This window comes from Mchenga conophoros, linkage group LG7 (assembly GCF_057382185.1).
Source record: "Mchenga conophoros isolate Kocher_MC1m ecotype Shallow Benthic linkage group LG7, M_conophoros_male_GT1.1, whole genome shotgun sequence".
Lineage (NCBI taxonomy): Eukaryota > Metazoa > Chordata > Actinopteri > Cichliformes > Cichlidae > Mchenga > Mchenga conophoros.
In genome coordinates, this window is record NC_140532.1 from 18,529,697 (window position 1) to 18,550,685 (window position 20,989).

General features: G+C 39.7%; 1 protein-coding gene across 3 annotated transcripts in view; it reads right to left on the reverse strand.

Annotated features, from left to right (window-relative positions):
* Nucleotides 1-266: 266 nt before the first annotated feature.
* Nucleotides 267-20,989, reverse strand: part of plxnb2b (plexin b2b) — a 147,513-nt gene continuing 126,790 nt past the window's right edge. For all 3 annotated transcript variants that reach the window (XM_085282716.1, XM_085282714.1, XM_085282715.1), the window contains 16 exons: nt 19,877-20,013; nt 19,417-19,517; nt 18,851-19,080; nt 16,775-16,956; nt 13,830-13,896; nt 13,246-13,392; nt 11,947-12,103; nt 11,015-11,115; nt 9,505-9,589; nt 8,944-9,095; nt 8,541-8,701; nt 5,812-5,959; nt 5,560-5,624; nt 5,356-5,431; nt 3,871-3,945; nt 267-3,294 (listed from right to left, as the gene is read on the reverse strand). In XM_085282716.1, coding sequence (XP_085138842.1) covers nt 3,190-3,294; nt 3,871-3,945; nt 5,356-5,431; nt 5,560-5,624; nt 5,812-5,959; nt 8,541-8,701; nt 8,944-9,095; nt 9,505-9,589; nt 11,015-11,115; nt 11,947-12,103; nt 13,246-13,392; nt 13,830-13,896; nt 16,775-16,956; nt 18,851-19,080; nt 19,417-19,517; nt 19,877-20,013 — 1,989 coding nt within the window. In that variant the 3' untranslated portion in view covers nt 267-3,189. The remainder of the gene's footprint in view (nt 3,295-3,870; nt 3,946-5,355; nt 5,432-5,559; nt 5,625-5,811; nt 5,960-8,540; nt 8,702-8,943; nt 9,096-9,504; nt 9,590-11,014; nt 11,116-11,946; nt 12,104-13,245; nt 13,393-13,829; nt 13,897-16,774; nt 16,957-18,850; nt 19,081-19,416; nt 19,518-19,876; nt 20,014-20,989) is intronic.

Sequence of the window (20,989 nt, forward strand, 5' to 3'; positions counted from 1 at the left end):
CTTGGTCCTCTTCTTCATAAATAGGGCTATGGTGGTTTTAATTTTCAGAAACCCCACCATTACTCTTGCCTGTGCATGTTGTCTTCATAAGGTCATGCAGGAATACCAAAAACTTGCACAAAAGAGAGTTTCCTTCAGCAGTGGAAAAAGCTATTCTATCATCCAAGGTGATTGTTTCTCATGCATTATTCGTGAGAGGTGGGTGTCAAATTGAAGCAAATCAATATGCTGAAGGTGAAAGAAACACAGCAGATATGAAGAGCGTATATGTCTCTGAGTTTATTAACGGAGGAGTGTATGATGAAACCTGTAACCCTCCGTCCACACACAACTTTTGTAAAATTAAGTTCATCCAGTACAACCAGATCAGGTACAAGATCAAGAATCTTCTGAGCTGCCTCGGATGTGAAGGAAAACGTTGGCTTCCGTTAATGGTCCTGTACTGAAAATGGAGCGTCCCAGTTTCTTTTATCATCACAGCACATTCACAAGTTTCAAAATGGGGGGAAAAAAAAGGTCTCGACAACTGCACAAACAGGTTTTTTTTTTTCACTTTTGTTATTTTTGTCCCAGGACTCAATGCATAGGATTATACAGTTAGAATACAGTATTTCAACGCGTTTTACAAAGATTTATATGATATAGGAAACGAGAAATAAAAATAATAACTGCACAGCAGTAAGAACGGTCATTTGTCGAGTATAGATAGTCATTTATCGTACACACTGTGGAACAGCTGAGAAACACAGGGCAAAAAATGAACACAACTGGAACAATTTTGCGCATATCCATCTACATAAGGATAACCTTTTGGCTTCAGACTAATTTAGGAATGCCAGACATTTTCAAGGGAAACCCAAATCACATTGGCCACTGTTTTACATTTAATCAGTTTGGCTTTTTTTTTTCTTTTTTCTTTTTTTGCCTTACCCACCAAAGTCCTACTAAGCACACACCACAGACACCCAAAGGAAATGCACACGTCAAAATTGCAACCATAAAAGAAATCTTACTGAAACATCTTCAGCCTATTGGCACGCAAATGGCTGCAGCAGGGCATCTAGCATTTGAGACAGCACACATAAGATCACAAGTCCAAATACATTGCTGTGTCTATATCACTATCATCATCATAGTCACCTAGGTTACCAGTAGAATAACTTAGAAACAATATATGTAATATCCTATATAAGGCACATTTTTGGTGAAAGAAAGGCTCTGAAAGAAGCTTCTTGCATCAACTCTGTCAGTAAGAAAGGACTCAGCAGTAAACAACACCGGAGACAAGGATGGAGCCTGCAGTTGGCATGCAATTAAGATCAAAAGCCTCCCCTGCTGATTCCATTATACAGAGTGCCACTCTGCACTGCGCTGAGTGGGCAGTGCCAAGTGCTGTTGGTCGGGATGCCAGGGTGCCATGCTGAGACAGCAGGCAGGCAAGCTCGAGGTCTGTGCACACCTCTCTCTAGCGAAGGCAGGAATCATTAACATTCTTGGGGCTGTGGAGAGCTTCATGCGCCGTCAAATCCACACACCCATGATCAGATACAGCGAGTACAATTAAATCATCTGTCAACAGCAAGGCCTACAATTTAGGGACGGCGTCTAATGGCCCAAGAAATAACCAACCTACCCTGGCGACACCTCGGTTCTGACACTGACATATCAATAACCCAATTAATATAACAATTATGTACACGACTGAACCAAACAACCCCCCTCCCTCCCCCGACATCATACAGAGGCTAAATCCACGATAATTGTTCAGAGCATGCCATTTAAGTACCGACTGAATCTCATCTAAATTATTAACATCAGCGACAGGCTATTTCATAGCTGTAGAGGCAGAATTCGTGATGACTATTTGGAACATTACAAGGGTAATACTAAAAATATGGTACAAAAATCATAAACATGAGCAATGCATAAAACAATTTGAATAGTCTTCTAACATATTGCTGAACTGCTACTTTAGTAAGCAAATGCAACTGTTGATTGTGGCTCATGGTATACTGACATTATTGCAGGGCTAATATGAGTGACACGAATCTGTGGCAGGAAAAATGGTTGCTTCTTGCTGATACATATATGTATATAAAAATAAAACAATATAGCAAAGGAAAAAAAACTTAAACACAGTCTTTAACTATAATATCTTTAAAACGTATTAAATGTCCTTCTGTGCTTTAGTTGAAGTGGAATGTTTCATGGCACTGTACAATAAAGGGAGACAGACTGTGCTATTATCGATTTCCACGAGCACAACAGGCAATCCAGCCGGAACCAAATCCGAGTCGAAAGAAAAAGAATATAACTCAAATGTTTCTGAAACGCCTGGTGATCTGTCATTCATATGAGCCTGTACATTGCTAGATTAACCAGCGTCCTTTTGAGGACCCTTTGGTCTCTGTCATAAAGCTCATTGAGAGCACAGGCTCCAGTGTGTTACTGAGTATGGGGGAATTAAAACGACAAAGCAGGCGTCCTGTCACCCTCGCGCCTGACAGTAGGCATCCCGTGTGTGCACGCACAATTTCACACATTCGCACACGTGCAATCCACCCAAACGCACACTTAAATTCAGCAGCACACACTCTTTTTTTGTTTTTTCCACAAGTACTTCACACAGGCATCTACGCATACACAGGCTAATAAAAACACTATCCGCACCACAAGGTGATCCATTTAAAAAGATATTTTTTCTTATAAAGCTTTCCGCATAAAGACTGCACGATAAAAAAAATATATAATACAACTCTTAAAACCATTTTTTTTTTTTTTTTACACAGAGAGAAATTGAACATCTGATTATCTCCTATGCCAGTGCTCCACAGAGGGGCTTAAATCTCAGAGAGAGTTCTGCCGCACTGCATTGTGGGAGCAATATTCAGTGAAGTATGAATGAGTGCGCAGACCTTTAAGGTTTGGCAAGTGAGCTTTAAGGCGTACCTATGACAGTGTAACCCACCATTTTCTTCCTGTCTCCTCTCTTTCTGCATTTCATTAGTCTGTTACTTCACACAGAACAGAAAATTACCCCAGGACCAAGTTGTACAATAAACACGCCCATCTCTCACATTTCCTCATTTCTGGAATTTATTCACTAAAAAAAAAAAAAAGAAAGAAATAAGCCCCTGTAGTCACTGGCGATATTCCCCCTTCCCTTGGTTCCTCCCTCCACTTAGTGGGTTAGAGATCAGTCACTTTGTTTTCCAGGGCGGCTGCTATCTGCTGGAGCCGCAGGGCTAGCTGTTTACTCTGGGCAGCTGGGTCCTCTTCCAGAGAAGCGATGATCTGGAAAAAAAAAAAAAAAAAAAAAGGAAGGTAAGAAGGACAGTAAAAAAAAAAGTGAGATGTCGGGTATAATAGGTGTAGAGGATAGAGAGGAGACAAAGAGTTGGACAGAGGATGGCATAAGGGTAATGTCGGAAAAGCAAAGAAACAAGGAGGAGGGGGATGGACAGAGAAGAAGCACAGGAAGAAGGAGAAGGGTGGAGAGTGGGAGGAGAAGATGGTGTTATTCGACATCAGCAATCGCGTCATATAAGCTGTTATTCTTTGCGAGTCCCACTTAGGGGAGACTGACAGCCCCATTTGTTTATCCAACTTGTTCATTAGGTTTTGTTTATCCCCTTTTCGTGACCTCAAGTGGCAATGCACAATGGACTCTTAAAAATCAATTCCCAGAGCAATTTTCCAATTCACATCCCACAGAAATGCTTTCAATTAAAATTTCATACAATCACTCTTCTGGCATATCAAGAGTGAAGAGAGAGAGAAAAAAAAGGAGAACCAATAATATAGTGGGCAGTAGTGCATTCAGTGGAATAGCCTCCTTCGGGTGTGATAGGAAAAAGAAGGGCCTCTTACCCCATCATAGTATTTGCTGGCGTACTGGTAAAGCTGATGGAGAGCCACGTGTGTGTTCAGTTTGTCTGTGTGAGACTGAAAAACATAAACAGAAATTTAAAGGTTAAAGTGGAAATCCAACCAAACCACGAACCTGGACCCAGCTGAATAAACTACACCCAGGCTTTAAAAACTGTGGCGGAGCAAATGACAATTACTGCACACACATAAATAAGCCTCTGAACAATGCTGATATGTAATGCCACCGGGCATTAAAGTTATAATCCTTAAGATTTTCATAAACTCAAATCCTGTTTTTCATATTATAATATAAAGAAAGTCAATTATTGACATGCTTTTTGGTTAAAACCATTTGAGTTAATTCGGCAACAGTGCAAACAAATACACCAGTTCCTCTTTTGTTGTTTTCAGCAGCATGTAGTTGCAAAATGCACCCTTGGCGCAGTAAGTAAAAAATACAATTTTCATACAGTCCTTCCTGTGGAAAATGTTATGTGGATGCCACATCAATGCAATATGATTCAATTATGACTTTCTCCATTGGTTTCCTGTGTCACCCTATCCTATCTGCTGACAATTAAAGACAAAAACACCCAAAATAAATGGAACAAAAAAAATATTTTAACATTATGGACTTGAAAGTGGACTATGAATCTCTCACAGTTGACATGCCAGTACAAAAGAGGCTTTAATAATAATAATAATAATAATAATAATAATAATAATGGATTGCATTTATAAAGCGCTTTTTGAGAACCTCAAAGCGCTGTACAATTCCACTATTCATTCACTCTCACATTCACACACTGGTGGAGGCAAGCTACAGTTGTAGCCACAGCTGCCCTGGGGCAGACTAACAGAGGCGAGGCTGCCATATTGCGCCATCGGCCCATCACCAGTAGGCGGTAGGTGAAGTGTCTTGCCCAAGGACACAACGACCAAGACTGTCTGAGCCAGGGCTCGAACCTTCCAATTACAAGACAAACTGCCAACTCTTGAGCCACGATCTTGGCACGATCGTGGCTCAAGAGTTGGCAGTTCGTCTTTAGAAAGGAAATACCTTTTTCTTAACGTCCCCGGGGGCATTTGGTTAAAAAAAAACCAAAAAACTCAACAATCTTAAATGTGTTCAATACCCACACTCGAGGGATGTTAAAAAGCATGTTTTAGACTGAAACCTTAAGGATTGCAACATTAACAGCAAGACAAGTTTTTATCCCAGAGCTGTAAAAGCATTAAATGCTGCATTGTCCACATGATTGTGCTGTGTGCAATGGAGGGTTTTGCAGTTTAGGTGAATGGAGAAAAGTTGTTTTTTTTCCATCTCTTATATAGTTTAATGCAATTTACAGATTTAGTTTTATGACTGTTGTGAGTGATCTCTGCACTATAGACACTGCACTTATTAACTGCACATGTTACAGTGACAATGAAGATATTCTACTCTATTGTGTTCTATTCAAAAATGACAGATGTATTCCTTACCCGTGACACCTCTGCCAAGTGAGTGTTCATGTCCTGGTCGCTGACAGATACCATCTGCCTGATGCCCTTGTAGTAACTAAACACACAGACACACACATAAAGAGTAGACAAGAGGTGGTAATTGATCCATTATGTTAACTGATATTTAAAAAAAGGTATTACAGTCTCCAATAATAACAGATGGAAAGTGCTGCCAGTACTTACTCATCTACCATCTTCTTATAGGTGGAGATCTCCTTTGCATAGAGTAGTTTGTTACTTGGCGAGTCCTAAAGGGGGAGGGATACAACTCAGTGAAAATGGCACTTTAAATTAACGTGCCTATAACCTTTTCACATAATCAAATTTGTTCTCATCTTCTGTCCATCTTTTCACCCATCTTCCTTTTTTCCTCCTCACTCCTCCACCTCATATTCTCCCACCCCTCCCTCCTCTTGTCCATTCGTTTCCACTCACCCGGCTGAGTTTGTGCTCACTCTTGGTGCAAGCATCCATAAAAGTCTGGGCGATGACAGAGAGTGAGGCGTCCACCACTTCAGACACGTGGACGTCAAAGATGAAGTGGGGATTCTTGAGGATGTTCACCCAGAACCGCAGAGGCAGGCTGCACGGGTATTAAAAAGAGGGGCAAGAAATCAGTCTATCATCACTGGTTGTTATCGGTATTATTGTTTCAGAACAGGGGGGGGGGTGTCTCATCAACCGCATTACATCCATGAATTAATTTAAGTCAGGGAGGCATTTCATTTCATGTGTGAGAGCACTTGCCTGAGGTGCAATTGAGTGCAGTACAAGATAATAACAGCGATGGAGAAAAGCCTTTCGTGTCGGTGTCAGTTTATTCAGAACAATACCCTTGACTGTCAGTTTATATTACTGTTTCACACGATGCTGACCTCTGTGAGAACTATTGCTGTTCACGGAAAATTAAATGAAAAAGAAAAAAAATGATCTCTGAAGACTTTTAACAACTAAAGGGATCTGCACAAAGCAACATCCAATGACGCTTGTCTACTCTAACAAACAATGATTAGAAATGATAAAGCAGCTGACCTCTGAGGTTCCTCTGCAGCCTAACAACTTAAAGCCCAGACTACATAATGCAATGCTCGAACGGTCTTGCTAATTTCCCCCCTGAATGGAAAAACAAACTCCACAGACTTTCTTCCAAACTCATATCAGCTTTTACATTCAAAAGAACAACCAAATACAATAGTTTAGGAAAAAAACTCCTCCCCAATCGGTGAGAACGTCTTCTGCCATCTGAGAGAAGAAATGCACCGCATAAAATTCATACTGGTTTGGTAATATCTCCAGGGAAGGCTGCCGTGAGAATACAATGGAAGCATAAAAATAGCAATGTTGTCATAATCACAGACTTAAATTAGCTTGGGACATAATTACCATGTTTGTTTGTTGTTATGCCTCATACACACATTCATATTTAGTACATGGCCCTCAGTTGATTTGATAAACAGAACGGGCGGATGCAGAGTGTGGTGTGGAGTGTAGTAAGTAATTAAATCGCTCATCTTCTGTCCTTGTGTGGCTGCTCTCTTGCCGGCCTTGCGTCAATCACCGGCATCTACATGCAACACGTCGTCTTGTATGCTTGAGCCTTAGCCGACGTGACACTAATTTATGCACTTAAATGTCACATGGGAGCAGGGGGATTGCAAATGCAAACTAAGTAAGTTGAAATTGGGCATTTGTATTCTGTCCATTCTGGGATAAGTAAGTTTTATTTCTTGGAGAGTTACAGTGTCTCAGGCAGTGGGATTTCTGTTGGTGGGAATGAAATCGGATAGCTGTGTTTGTGTGGACTGGTTGTGAAATTGTATACCACAGTCGTATCTAAATGAGAGGTCCTTGTATTTCATTCAAGATGCATTTTTTCATACTATGCCATACTTCTGCACCACTATAGTTAAGACGAAATTATCCTAGAAAGCTGCTCTTACTATTTTACATTTTCGGGAGTTATAGCTACTCATTGGTTTTCTGATTTAAATGAAAAAACAACAACCTGTATCTAATGGAAAGCATTAAGATTAACTGAATCAGCCAATCAGTTTAGTGCTCAGATGGTTCCGGTCTGAAGAGGAAAGAGGGGGAAAGCAAATACTTTCCCCCTCTCCCGGCAAAAATGGCAATAATACATGAACAGTCCAAATTTGGGAGAAAATATTGATTCAATTTTTTTATAATTAAACTGAAGATGAAAAGATTTCCCATAGTCCACTAATACAACATGTTACTTTAAACATTTAGGTAAAAGGTACTGTCAAAATGTATGAAACTATCTGCATAATTTCCTGTTCTATTAAGGAGGAGGGAACAAGATGTAGTAATTATACACATTTGGTTGAAATACCGTTAATAGCAAGTGGGGAAAAATGCCTCTCAGGGAAGGAAACATCAACAACAATGAACTAGCTGCTAATGACCATCTGACATCCCTTAATGGCAAAGGCTGATATCTATATTGACTACATGGAGCATAGAGCCACAGAGGAGCACTCTGTGATCGCCACCCTTTTCCATGCTCTGATTGCAAGGATTGGAAAACTTCTTTAGGACCTAAACCTATTTGATCAGTGTGTTACGTCCAAAATATTATACAGATAAAACCCTTGAGAATGACCCCAAATCCACTTTTTAAATTGTCCTCTAGTAAATAAAAAAATAAATCCCAGGCACAGATTCTTCTGTTACTCTAAATCTTAGACAATAAATTGCTGCAGTGGAAAAACTGTGATATATTCTCTGATACTGATGCATAAAGTAGGTCATAGAAAAAAATCCTGGCAAATAAAAACAAGATTTTTATTTTACATTGCAACACTTGGAGTGGGTTCCTGTGTTTAAAAGAGCTTAAATTTGCTTTTCAGGTGAGAATAAAGTTTAAGTGGCTATCTCCTGTACTTATAAAGTTATGCGGGCCCATAAAATCTGGGGAAAAATAGTACTTTATATGTACTTTAGGGGACAGTAACACAGAAATAGTTATTGTCTGATGCTTATTCTGAGGGAGTCATGTGGACTGATTGATTTCATGGAATGAGGCCGGAAACAAATACTTTTGTACTTTTGATACTTGGAGTACATCCACATACTAACATACAGCATACAAAAAGGAACTCTGAGAGTGATCATTAGTGTACGCAGTCGACCTGTTGTTTTACCTATTCGTCTTCCAGATATGGATAGTCTCCTCATCCACATTGTTGTGTTTCAGCGCTTGCTCATCCAGGAAGTCGAAGAAATATTTGACAGCTGGTGGGACCACTGCCCCAGAGCACAGCACGCTGCGGAAGAAGTCATCCACAAACTGCTGCAGTGTTCCCTGAAAGGGGCCACAAATAATGTGAGACAGGGCAGAGACACAGAGCGCAGCCAGAAATACCAGAGGCACAACTATTTGCAAGGAGAGTATAGCTATTCAAGTTTTTACTGTACATTTTCGGCTCTTTCCAAAATAGCTTTAACTTGGAAAAACCTTGGTTTGTAAAGCAGAATTTTACTGTTTAGTCAGTGTAACAGTGCCCTATTTACTGTAATAATTGCATAAATGTTTTTTTCTTGTACCTTTACGGAAAGGAGTCTTGTTAGATAGATCTCTGTAATGGCTTTGGTCATCGACTTGTCCTTTATGCTTCCTCGTTTAGATTTGGTCTCATCCAGTTCGTCTGTTGGCCTCACCAAGTGAAACACTTTATCATCTTCCAATAAAGCATTTCCTATTGGAGGAAAACACTGGTGTAAACTTTCTTTTGACAATTCTGCTTCTTATTTATTCATGCACATGCTTACAGAAAACATTCAGACGATTAAAATTAAAACATGAGAGGGTGTGTCTACTGAATTTGAATGAGACTATCCAAGAAGAAATGCTAAACCATCAAATACTCTCAAATGTACATAAAAAAGCTGAAGATAAAAGGACATACTATTTCTGCATAATCTCAAAGCGTGTTATACATAAAACAACATGTATTAGCATGTTAATTGGTCGTGGGAATATGGACAAAAACCCTGGAGAAACAAAACAAAGGCAGGAACTCTCAAGTACACATTTCATCTGTGTCCTTCTGGGTTCAACACGTGTGTGTTTATGTGCACGGCATGCGTGTACTTAGAGATACGTACGCTCCTCGTGGTTTTCCTGATTCTGGTCATAGTTCTGTTGCGTGTGCTGCACTTTGGACAAAACTAATGTGGCGTTATCCCGCACCTGGAATGTACAGTCAATCATTTTGTTAGATGACAACACACACAACGATGCAAACTTAACACACCTTTGAATTTAATAGCTACTGTGACTGTGGTCAGCAGTGCCTTTTAGCACCCAGATCTAATTCCTAATCAATGCGAATGAGCGGACACGAACAGTGAGTCTTTATTGGGATATTTACAGACCATTTTCTTTGGCGTCAACCTATTATTGACCCCACAAATACTGTGATTAGCGCTACCCTGACACAGCCAATGAATCTATAGGAGCAGGTCTGTTGTCTAAGAACAACAGCGAGGCAGCAGGTAGGATGAAAGAAACTCGAGCACCTTTAAAAGAGGCGGATTTAAGTGGCTGAAAAGCAGAACAGGTAGGGGATATTCACGAGTGACCTTTATTTTCTGTGGATCAATACAGTGCCAAGAAGATTTAGTGGCATTCTGTCACCACTGAGAGCCAACAAGACCAAACAAAGAGAAAGCTATGGGACTCGCAGGTAAGAAATTAAATTTTGTAGGTGATAAAAACAAAAAGTGAAGAATTTTATTACAGTGCTATTGTATAGCATATTCTTTGGGCCAACATTATCGTAAATGATCTATCTTGAACACCTATACACTCCATGAAAGTTAATGATGAAATCTTTAAGCAGCACTTTAAGGATAAAAGCTTTTTTTCTCTTAGCTTTTACACAGCTTAGTAGTTACTGGCATAGAAAGGAGAGTGAAAACTCTGTGATGGTTGTTGGACTTGAACTAAAGAGTCATATAAAAAGATAAAAGGAAGCTTCCAATGTTATCCTTGAGAACATATCGCACATTTACTTTCTCTTGCTATGGTATTTCATACATATTTTATAAAAAAGAAATCTTAATCTTGTTTCCTCAGGTAGGGTCACATGTGAGCTGTTGCATGACTGCAATTTTATATGGTTTGACAAAACAACACATTACAATGTGGCTTTGTAAGCAGAAAGCTGTGTCCTTGCCATACATCTTGCTAATTTTTTTTTATTGCAGAAAATACTTGGAAGAAAAAACTAAAATGGCTTAATGTAGGATTGCATAGAAAGACATAACCAAGAGAAGAGACTTCTAGTATGCAAAGATACAAGTATCAGCAATTTATTTTTACCTAAAGGTAAGTTTAAATGCTTATATATAAATAAGTATTTATAGGTATACTTATTTATACTGAGAGATTAGGTATAAATTGGTGGTAAAAAAGTAAGGTAAATAAACATTTTGTTATTGTGGAAAAAAAAGAAAAGAAATACATTTAGAAACTCTACATATAAATTACATTATACATTCGAACTGAATGCACATTAAATGGTCATTGATTTACATCAGATACTGAACCCCAGTCATTTGGTTTTGTAATTTCAATTCTTATTACTGCATAGTAAATTTTTGCAGTACTCACGTTGTAGTGTGCCAGAGTATTGATGCGTTTCCACCTGCCTTCTTTCTGGGAGGTCAAGTCCAGATCCGACAAAATCTGGCCCGTTGAGCCAGGGCGCCACTCTGTGATGAAGGCAGGATGAGACCGTTATTCAAAACGCAAGTTATCTCTGCTGTGGGAGTAAAACATTTCAAATAAAATACTTTTTTATATTATTTCAATTACTTTTATCCTGGGATGCAGCTGTCCTGTGGTTACACTGTAATAATGTGATCTTTAACGAATGCAGCTATCTGCTCAGTTATCTCTTGGGATTTAATGATGCATTTATTAAATTCGCCTGTTAGCTATATGGCTGAACTCGGGTGAAGAAGTCACATGTCAGTAGTTTCTGCATAATTGAAACATAATAGAAAAGTTTGCACCCAAACACATTCTGCATAACTGAGCCCACCACCGTCTGCATTTCATTTACAACTAAAACCAAATACAAGGCAGTTAGCCTGAAAGAAAATAGATCTCTGCTTATCTAAAATGTATAAAGGAATGAGATCTACAGCGTGCGTGGGAATAAAAAAATGACTTTGAAGTTAGAAAATGTCTGTGGAGCTTTAGCCTTTCAAGTCACTCCCCAAGGTTTCTGATTACAGTAGCGAGCATAGCTTTGTTTAGGGATGAACGATTTCTTCATGTTGCTGACAATGAATAAATTCTATGCTAAGTTGGTTTCTTTTACTCCACAAACTGAAATAAAAAGCTGTTTTATTAAAATAATAAAATATACTGAATACATGTGAAATGAAATAATTATTCACCCTCTCAGATAACTCACTTCTCATTTAATTATGAATTAATTTCACTTAAGACTGAAATAACAGTTACATTATTTATCATTACTAGACGTTCCTGCTTTAGTTCATCTGCTTTTTTTTAGGTGGCCGTCATTTACTCACCCAGGGTGACGCTGTCGACTTTGGGCCGCTGGGAGTATGGCAGGTTCCTGTACACCTGCTCGATGATCTTCTCTTTCACCTGCGAGATGGTGTCACAGTTCAGCACCTTGACGGGCGTAACATCCGGCCCCTCGCCTTGAACCAGCACTTGCAAGGTCTGACAAACAGAATCGCACATTAATACCTCACGCTTATAACGCGCACCTACGTTAATAAAATACAAACATGCAGAAATATTCAAACATGGTCAGAGCACCCAGGCACCCACCCACGCCAAGTTCTATTTGGATGTTGTTGTCACAGCAACAGGGCTTTATAAGCACACAAGCACACACACACAGACACACATTGGTGACACCTGACAGGACTTTTGGCCAGCTAATGACCAAAGCTCAGCAGGAGCCAACTGACCCGCCTCGCCTCTCACATCCAATTCTGTTAGAAATAACTGACCATTCAACGCTTTCAAATGTGAGCCAGGGAATACACTCACAATGGCAACCCTATCAGCCCAGCTGCATATAAAGTGCATAAGAGTAGCACGCTGTAAATGTAAGCCAGTAGGAAGCAATGCATCTGCTTTTGAAATCTGTCAAGCGTTTTTTTTTCCCTCCTCCCTATGTAATTCAATCACAGAAAGCAATCCATCACAGAAGGAGACGTGTAACTCACGCTAATTTGATAATTGTCCTCGACAACGCCATTACCCATGGGTCTTTTTATTTGTGCTGACTTTAACAAAAAACAGCTGGGTTCATATTAGCTTCCATTACCGAGACACAATATCAAAACGAGACACACGGGCATTTCCTGACTCCTGAAAGCTGCCCAAATGGACGGAGAGCAGGTGCAGGCTGCGAGGTTGAGGGGAGGTTGTGGAGGTGGCTTGTACTCCATACTTGTTCCCACTTGTAGGACTTTAACCTAAGCCACACATTTCCCTGCTACGCTGGATTGTGTTGGCTGTGTCGTTTCTGAGCTGAGAACATTGACACTGAAAATGGATGTCACACAAAAGCGGGCAGTCGCCTCAGGGCTTTTTTTTTTTTTTGTGTGTGGTGGTGGTGGGGGGGGGGGGGGTTACCACGGCAACTGCACAGTGTGTATGTATTGCTCACCAGGCACAAAACACCATGCAATCTTGAAGCAGAGTGTGCAGTTTTTATGACGCTGAGTTTCTGAATTTCTATGACTGACTGTGAGGGGTGCTCTGTGTGTGTTTGTGCATGTGCATGTGTGTGTGTGTCTCTGTGTGTGTGTGTGAGAGAGAGTGAGTGAGTGTGTGCGCGTCGATCTCACCAGGACAGAGTACTCAACGTCGTCACCCAACAGGCCTGTGTCATTGAGGGTGTATTTGGCTTTCTTCACTCTGACATCCACGGGGCCTTTCTCAATCTGGTGCTTGATGGCTTTGAACAGTTTGTACAAGGGCTCGCCTGCAGAGTCCTGTTACACACACACACACACACACAACACACACACAAACACAGACACATAGAGGCACACAAAACCATTTAGCTTGACACAGCTGTTGTAAAGCAGCTAATTGTTGTGATTAGCAGCTTAAAAGTCAAATAAATTGGCACTTTCAACACGAGCACTAATGAAAGAAATGCAGAAATCCATAAAGCCCACAGTTTAATATTGAAGCATGCGATCATACTTTTTTTAAAAATAACTGATAAAGTATATTCACTCCTTAAAAAAATGTATTGAACAACATCTATATTTTTCAGACCACCAGTCTATACCATAAAGTTCACTGTAACACGGAACAGCTACTAAAATCAAAACATATCAGAGCTGCAACCAGAAAATATTCAAATCAAATCAATCTCCTGTCAGTCACTGCATCATTTCCAGTGACCCAAAACTTGCATTACCTTCAAAAACTGGTAAAGGCAGATTGACATCCAGTTACACAGCATCCGCTCCACCACTGTCTCTGACCTGAAAAACATATTTGTTGAGTTATTTTTACTCTTATTATGAAAATAAAATGTATTTATTTAGTGTAAAATACTGCATATCAAGAGACACGGCATGAAACAGACACCAGTATAAATAAAGGTATTGGGCCACACCTTTTAATCTTTGAATTCAGGTGTTTTTCCAGTTCCAATAAAATCAAGCCATGCAGTCATGTGTGTGAAAGAAAGAGTTCACTAAAATCAAGCATGGCACTGTAAGAGCATGCCACCTTTTCAATAAGTCACTTTGTGAAATTTCTTCCCTCTTTGACATTGCATGCAGTAATAAATGATAATATTGTAAAGTGGAAGCATTTAGGAACCACAGCAACTTAGCCACAATGTGGCAGACCGGAGCAGGGCTGCTGACTGCTAAGGTGCACGCTGACTCAATAACTGCAGACTTCCAAAATTCCTCTGGCATTAACATCAGCAAACCCTGTGCACAGCGAGCTTCCTGGCAGGATTTCCATGGTTGAGCGCCTCCTGTAGGTGTATCATGTATGCAGCCCAGTACTTTTGTCTATATAGTGTTTGTTGATAAGGGGAAAGTCTACACTACAGAGCCTCTGAAGTTGCATAAGGTGAGCTTATATATAGTGGTGTGGAAAAAGTGTTTGCCCCTTTCCTGATTTCCTATTTTTTTGTATGTTTGTCACACTAAAATGGTTCACATCACCAACCAAATTTAAATATTAGACAAACACGAGCAAACACAAAATGCAGTTTCTAAATGAAGAGGTTTATTATTAAGGGGAAAAAATTCCTGGGGCTGTTTTGCTGCCTCGGGACTTGGAGGACTTGCTGTGGTAAATGGAACCCAGAATTCTGCTATCCAGCAAAACATCCTGAAGGAGAATGTCCAGCCATCTGTTGGTGCCCTCAAGCCGAAGACAACTTGGGTTCTGCAGCAGGACAATGATCCAAAACACACCAGCAAGCCCACATGTGCATGGCTTAAGAAAAACAAAATGAAGACTTTGGAGTGGCCTAGTCAACGTCCTGACCTGAATCTGATTGAGATGCTGTGGCATGACCTTAAAAAGGTCATGCCACAGCAAGGTTGGCCCAACCTTGCTGTTAAGGTTGGCCCAACCAGTTATTAGGTTTAGGGGGCAATCACTTTTTCACGCAGGGCCATGTAGAGGTTTGGACCCCCCGCCCCCCCCCAAATTATAAACACCTTAATTTAGAAACGGCATTTTGTGTTTATTTGTGTTACGTTTTTGTAGTATTTAATTTTGTTCAATGATGTGAAACATTTAAGTGCGACAAACGTATAAAAACTAGGAAATCAGGAAGGGGGCCAAGACTACTTCTTAGCGCAATATGAAAAGACCTTCTGACATTTATCATTTATTTACAGAATAAATAAAGGCTTTGATAAAAAGCATAGTATAAATAACTTGCATAACCATTATTATATTTTTTTAAATCATCTTGTGGGACTTTATGGGCCTCGAATTATATACAGCTTATCAGTGTCAAGATATTTTTATTCAGAACTCATGTCATTGGTCATTTGACAGATATCCCATCAAAATGTCAACTATCCACTGGTGATGCTCGCTGATGCACATAGCATGCCTAATTAGATATCTTGTATATAAGGAGGTCTGTTTTGGCACAATGGGCTAATCAGCATAATGAGCTTCTCCATTGGGGGATAATTAAGATGTGTACTTGCATAACAGTCAGTCACAGCGTGCCTAGGCACAGGGAATAGTTCAGATCACAAAACTGCCCCTCAGAAACGATAAGCAACTGTGCCGTCAGACAAGTGTGTCCTGCTGAGGGAGGGGAAGCAGCAGTCAATGGATCACTTGACCTTGACATGATCATTAAAAAGATCAAAGAACACCAAAATCTGGAAGCTTCGTTTCTTAAGGCTATTTACTTCAATCAGATTAATAAGCTGAATGTTTATGGACTCAAATTTCACAAAGAAATTCTGAAATTTTGCCCAGGAAGAATATAGCGAACGATTACTATTAAAACAATCAAATCAGTGACAGAAAATAACTCACCAGTATGTGGTCAGTTTTTAAAAATACTAATTATTGTTAGCAAAACAATAATTACTTATAATTTCACACCAACCCAAATTTTACAACCAGTCTCCACTTAGCTGGAAAGTCTAACTAATAAAATAGAATCTGGGTTAGGGTTACGCTGGCTCAAGCACTAAAGCTGATCTTTTTAGTTACAATCAGCAGGGATAAGAAGGTGAAGATGACAAAGACGAGATGAAAGAGAAGAAAGAAAATTGTCCAGCACATTTTACTTGGATTCCAATGAGGAAAAACAAAAAAAGAGGAAAAAACAGAAGGATGAGCAGATGGAAGAAGACTGGAATAGATGGAGCAGCAGTCTGGCTCTTGATAATGGACTACAGTAAGTCTTTACAAAATTCAACAGAAAACATGGCAACAGAATGAAACAGTCCGCTGCATTCTGAACTGAATCCCAGTCCGCATCAACTGGTTCATATCAGTGCCAGAGTTGAGCGACTCTGCTTCAAAACTGCAGAAAGAGGACATTTTACAATCTCAGAGCAATTACTGCTAAACAAATCTAAGAATCCACCCAGAAGAGTGGCACCGAGAGGCTAGACTGAGGCAGCAGCACACAGAGCTAAGTAGGTTAGCATGCAAAAAGCAGGTGTTTACTGTTACAGTTTTGACCTAGAAAGATCTAGAAAGAGGATATGAATGTTTGCACCAGATTTCAAGGCACTGAATGGGAAGCAAGCACCAAAACATTTTGGATTCATGCTATGTAAAAATGTTGTGCTAATTAAGCCTGAAAGCAATACAGGAGAACCATTAATAAGCAACAGAGAGTTGGACCACACTCACCTGCGCAGCATTAGTTTGGGGTTCTTGCTGTTGACATATTCCTCCATCAGCTCCAACAACAGTGTTCTCATAATGTCGGTGTAATATTCCAGCTTCCCATGCAGAGCTACTGTTAACAGGGAGGCAAAGTAAACCTTGGCCCTGGCGTTAAAGTCATGACTGCGCTCCAGGGTACGGATAAACTGCAAAAACACAAAAATCACACACATACACACACAGAAACAGGAGGCAAATGATGAGGTGAATTAATCATTGTGATGAAGCACACACAGAAGCAAATCCAACATAATATGCTTTTAAATTATCAAAAGACCAATGCTAGTGAAAATTATAATTATCAAGGTAAATTTAGTTCTGCCCTGTAAAATACTGTGGCTTAGAAATGATACCAATTAGTGGAAGAAGAATCACCCCACAAGTGCAGTTAGCACCCTAGAGGCTGTTTCTGTGCCAGCAATATTGGATTAACAGGAATCTTCACACGTCTCCCTCTGCTATGTCCTCTGCCTCTCGCTTGTATTACTGTAGATATGCCGCAAAACTGTAACACACTACAGTGCTCAATTCAAAGGAAGGGGGCGGCTTAAAGTTACAATAGATCCTTAATCTGTGAGGTATTCAGCCCATTTTAAAAACACCATCAATATAGTATCATACAAACATTTAGCTAAGTAGCTCAAGGTAATGGCTGGAGCTGACCTTCTCTTTTTCTTTTTTTCTTTTTCAAAAAAACAAAAACAAAAAACCCCACACACATATTATCAGAAATGCTAGTGAAAAAGAAAACCTCCCCTGCATTTATCCTGCTGCCTTTCAAGACTATTTTCTCCCGTCCTATTACCACAGCCACCTTGTGACTCCTTGTGCCACAAACCTCCACTGTCGTCTAAATACATATAAAAGAGCTGTATTGGTGCATTCAGTGATTTACCTCTTTCATTACACAAGGCCACTTTAGTTCATTCAGAAACAACTCCACAACTACATTTGTGATTTTCTCAGTAAATCAGCTTATGCCTAGAGAGTTTATGCAGTGGTGCAAATCTGGCAAGCTCAGAGGAAATTGTTGCAATGCTGCCACTTTTGCAAGTCAACTCCATTTATGGTATACAGTATGCTACATCTCATGAATTAATAGGCCAATCTTTATATCTGTCTGTCTGTTCTTCACCCTTCTCGACATCTGTTCACCCACTGTGCTTGAAACTTGATGCATAAGGACTCTGGTATTGATGGTGCTCTGATGGGTTTGGATTCACTTGGATGAGCAGTTGAAATAATGCAGTTTAGAAATAAGCCTCCAGTGACTGACATTTATATAACATATGAAGTAACATTAGTGATTACGTGTCTAAATTTAGACTGACTGATGTTTCATAAGAGTCTAAATCTGTGCTAGCTGCAAGCTGAGAGTCTTTACTGTGAGCTAAATGTTAAAGTCATAATGCCAAAATGATCCAAGCTGCATGATATTTAGCAGGTATAATAGTCTCACATTACTATCATCTCATGTAATGTTAATTAGCATTTGCCATTTAGCACTAAAAACAAACTACAGCTGAGGTTGATAGGAATGTCAATATTTTTTAAGTACTTCTTATTGTGTTAGCCCAAATTAGTTGAAATATTCTTTCTGAGCTGACTGTAGTTCAAGAGGAAAAGTCACTGGAACACCCAAGTTTTTCCAAATTATCCTGTGGGGTACAGTAATGTCTGTGCAGTCTCTCAAGCAACCGGCATCATTTCACTCAGACAAGCAAATCCCAGACTGCTGGTGGTATTATTAGAGAAGTTAGAGGGATCACCAAAGCCATCCATCATCCTAGAATCATAAATGTCTTTGTAAAACTTGATAGTGATCTATTTGAAGTGTACCAACTGACTCTGACATCCTCAGAGTCCTGGTCCCAGTGAAGCTAAAAAGAAAGCTTTGAAAATCTAGATGTATCCAGCATTGTTCAGTGTTTGGAGGTTTGATTTTGCACAGTTTTAAAGGACTGCAAACTCTCTGTAAGCAGGCATTATCGGTCCGAGCTCACAGCTGACAATTTGATGATGCGTGTGCAGTATAATTACATTAATGAGGAATGTCTTGGAGTTCAGGAGGTTGGAGAACTGGTTGAGAGACTGAATCACGGTGGCCTTGCGAGCCTCTGGTATATCTAGCTTCCCTGTGATCATCACATCATTGGCACCGTCCTTAGAGGGCAGGAAGAAGACTCGGTCTGTGTACGTCTTGTAGTCCAGGAAAGGGATTCGTCCCTCATTCAGGTCATTGGTGTGGTCCTCCATCTCAATCATTAGGTCTGCGAGAAAGAAACAAAAAACACCACATGGTTTCTTTTTAATAAGCAACTCTTGTCACTTTCACACTGCTCGTCTGACTCAATTACGATGCTGCAAGAGGCAGAAAATGGAGAGCATTGCCAGGAAAATGATTTCAACAGTGAAATATTGTTTTCTATTAATGTTACTGCAAAACTGCTTCTAATAATGATGATAAGATGACATTGAGTGGGAGAATTTATGCATTTAATCAGAGCTATGAACCAATTCATTACTTTACAGCTTCTTAGAAACACGGATCCTTAGAGGGACATTAGCAATATTGTGACGCTTCTGCACAGCTGCACAGCTTATACCTGTGAATTCCTTCTTGCAGCGGTCTCGTACACTCTCCTCCAGGTTCTCAAGCTGGTGTTTCACCTTCTCATACTCCCTCTCTGCCTGCTGACTCTTCCTCCTGAAAAGATTAAACACACACACAAAGAAAACGCATCATGAAAATAAGGTCAAACAGATGAATGTTAACTTGTTGCAAAGAGGTTCTTTTCTTTTGGCCATTAACTTAGCTGCAAGGTATCTATTAGTTCTTATTACGCAGTCGCTGTTGGTGCGCTCCTAATAATTTCTTATGAATATGAACATATTTCTTGGAACAGACACAAACAAACAAAGTCGTTTTTTTAAAAAAACAAACAAACTAGCAAACACAATGCAGAAAAAGCTGGGACTGACTGGAGAAGTATCTATACTCTTAAAAAAACACAATCAATTGTGTGCTCCTGCTGCATAAAGTTAACCTAAAATAGCTCAATTCACCTGTAGCAGTAGACAGAGATAGTGATGATGAGCAGCATGGGCACAATGACAGCAGGGATGATGATGTAGAGCGGGAAATCATTCTTCGTCTCGTATTGCACCGAGTCGACCACCCACTCCCCTTTCCCAAACTTGATCTGTAGAAAGAAAAAATCTTATTATTTGCACAAGCTCTCCACATTTTAGCCAAAGTCAAAAGCAAAGACCGGACGATACCGGGGAGGAAGTAGAAAGATTAAATCTAAATGTGAATAGTTTAGATTCCAACCGTCAACTCGGCTAAAGCAGCTCTAGGACCTTAAAAGTATTTTTAAAGTATGTATGTTCAGGTTGGTAGGGTTGCATAAAGAGGATAATTACATAAACGTACCAAGTCTGACACTTTATCAACAGCAGCAGATACCAATATAGAAAAAGCTGGATTACATGTATAGTCTAGCGGTGTCACTTCTTTAAGCAGTCGCTGACATATAACAATAAGAATTACCCAGGGAGAGGTATGGTATTCATCATAGTTGTGGCTTACCTATAATTACAGGCAATTATAGAGCCTGTAGCTACATGAAAATTGTTCAACCAGTGGAAAAAAAATTGGATCTCAAATTGTATAGACGATTTGCCGGGAGAAGAACAGTAAAGGTTCATGATGCATGCTCTCATCTTCAAGTCTGTGTATGGATCTGCAATGGTCCATTTACTCAAGTACTTTGCTGAAGTACACAGTTGAGGTACATGTACAAGGGATAAAGACCATGGGCACGAAAGATTTCTTTGCTCAGTTTTAATGCTGTATTTTACTCCACTATCCATTACCGTAATCTAATAGCCTGAGTAGTACCCAGTGTCCTCTGCCTTCATTCGTATCATTTCCTTATTTATTACAAACCAGACAATATCATTTTTTTAAAAAGAAAGAAAAGAGCCTACTAATTTGTCTATGATTCAAATAAATGGCTAAAAAGAAGCTTGCTTGTGTGTAACGCATGACATAGAGCAGTATAATTATAATAAACGATTACATAGAATCCAAAAGGAGCCTTTATCCATTACAGACCATTATTTTGAGTACTTAAAGTTCATTCTTGAGATATCTTTAAAACTTTAACATACTAA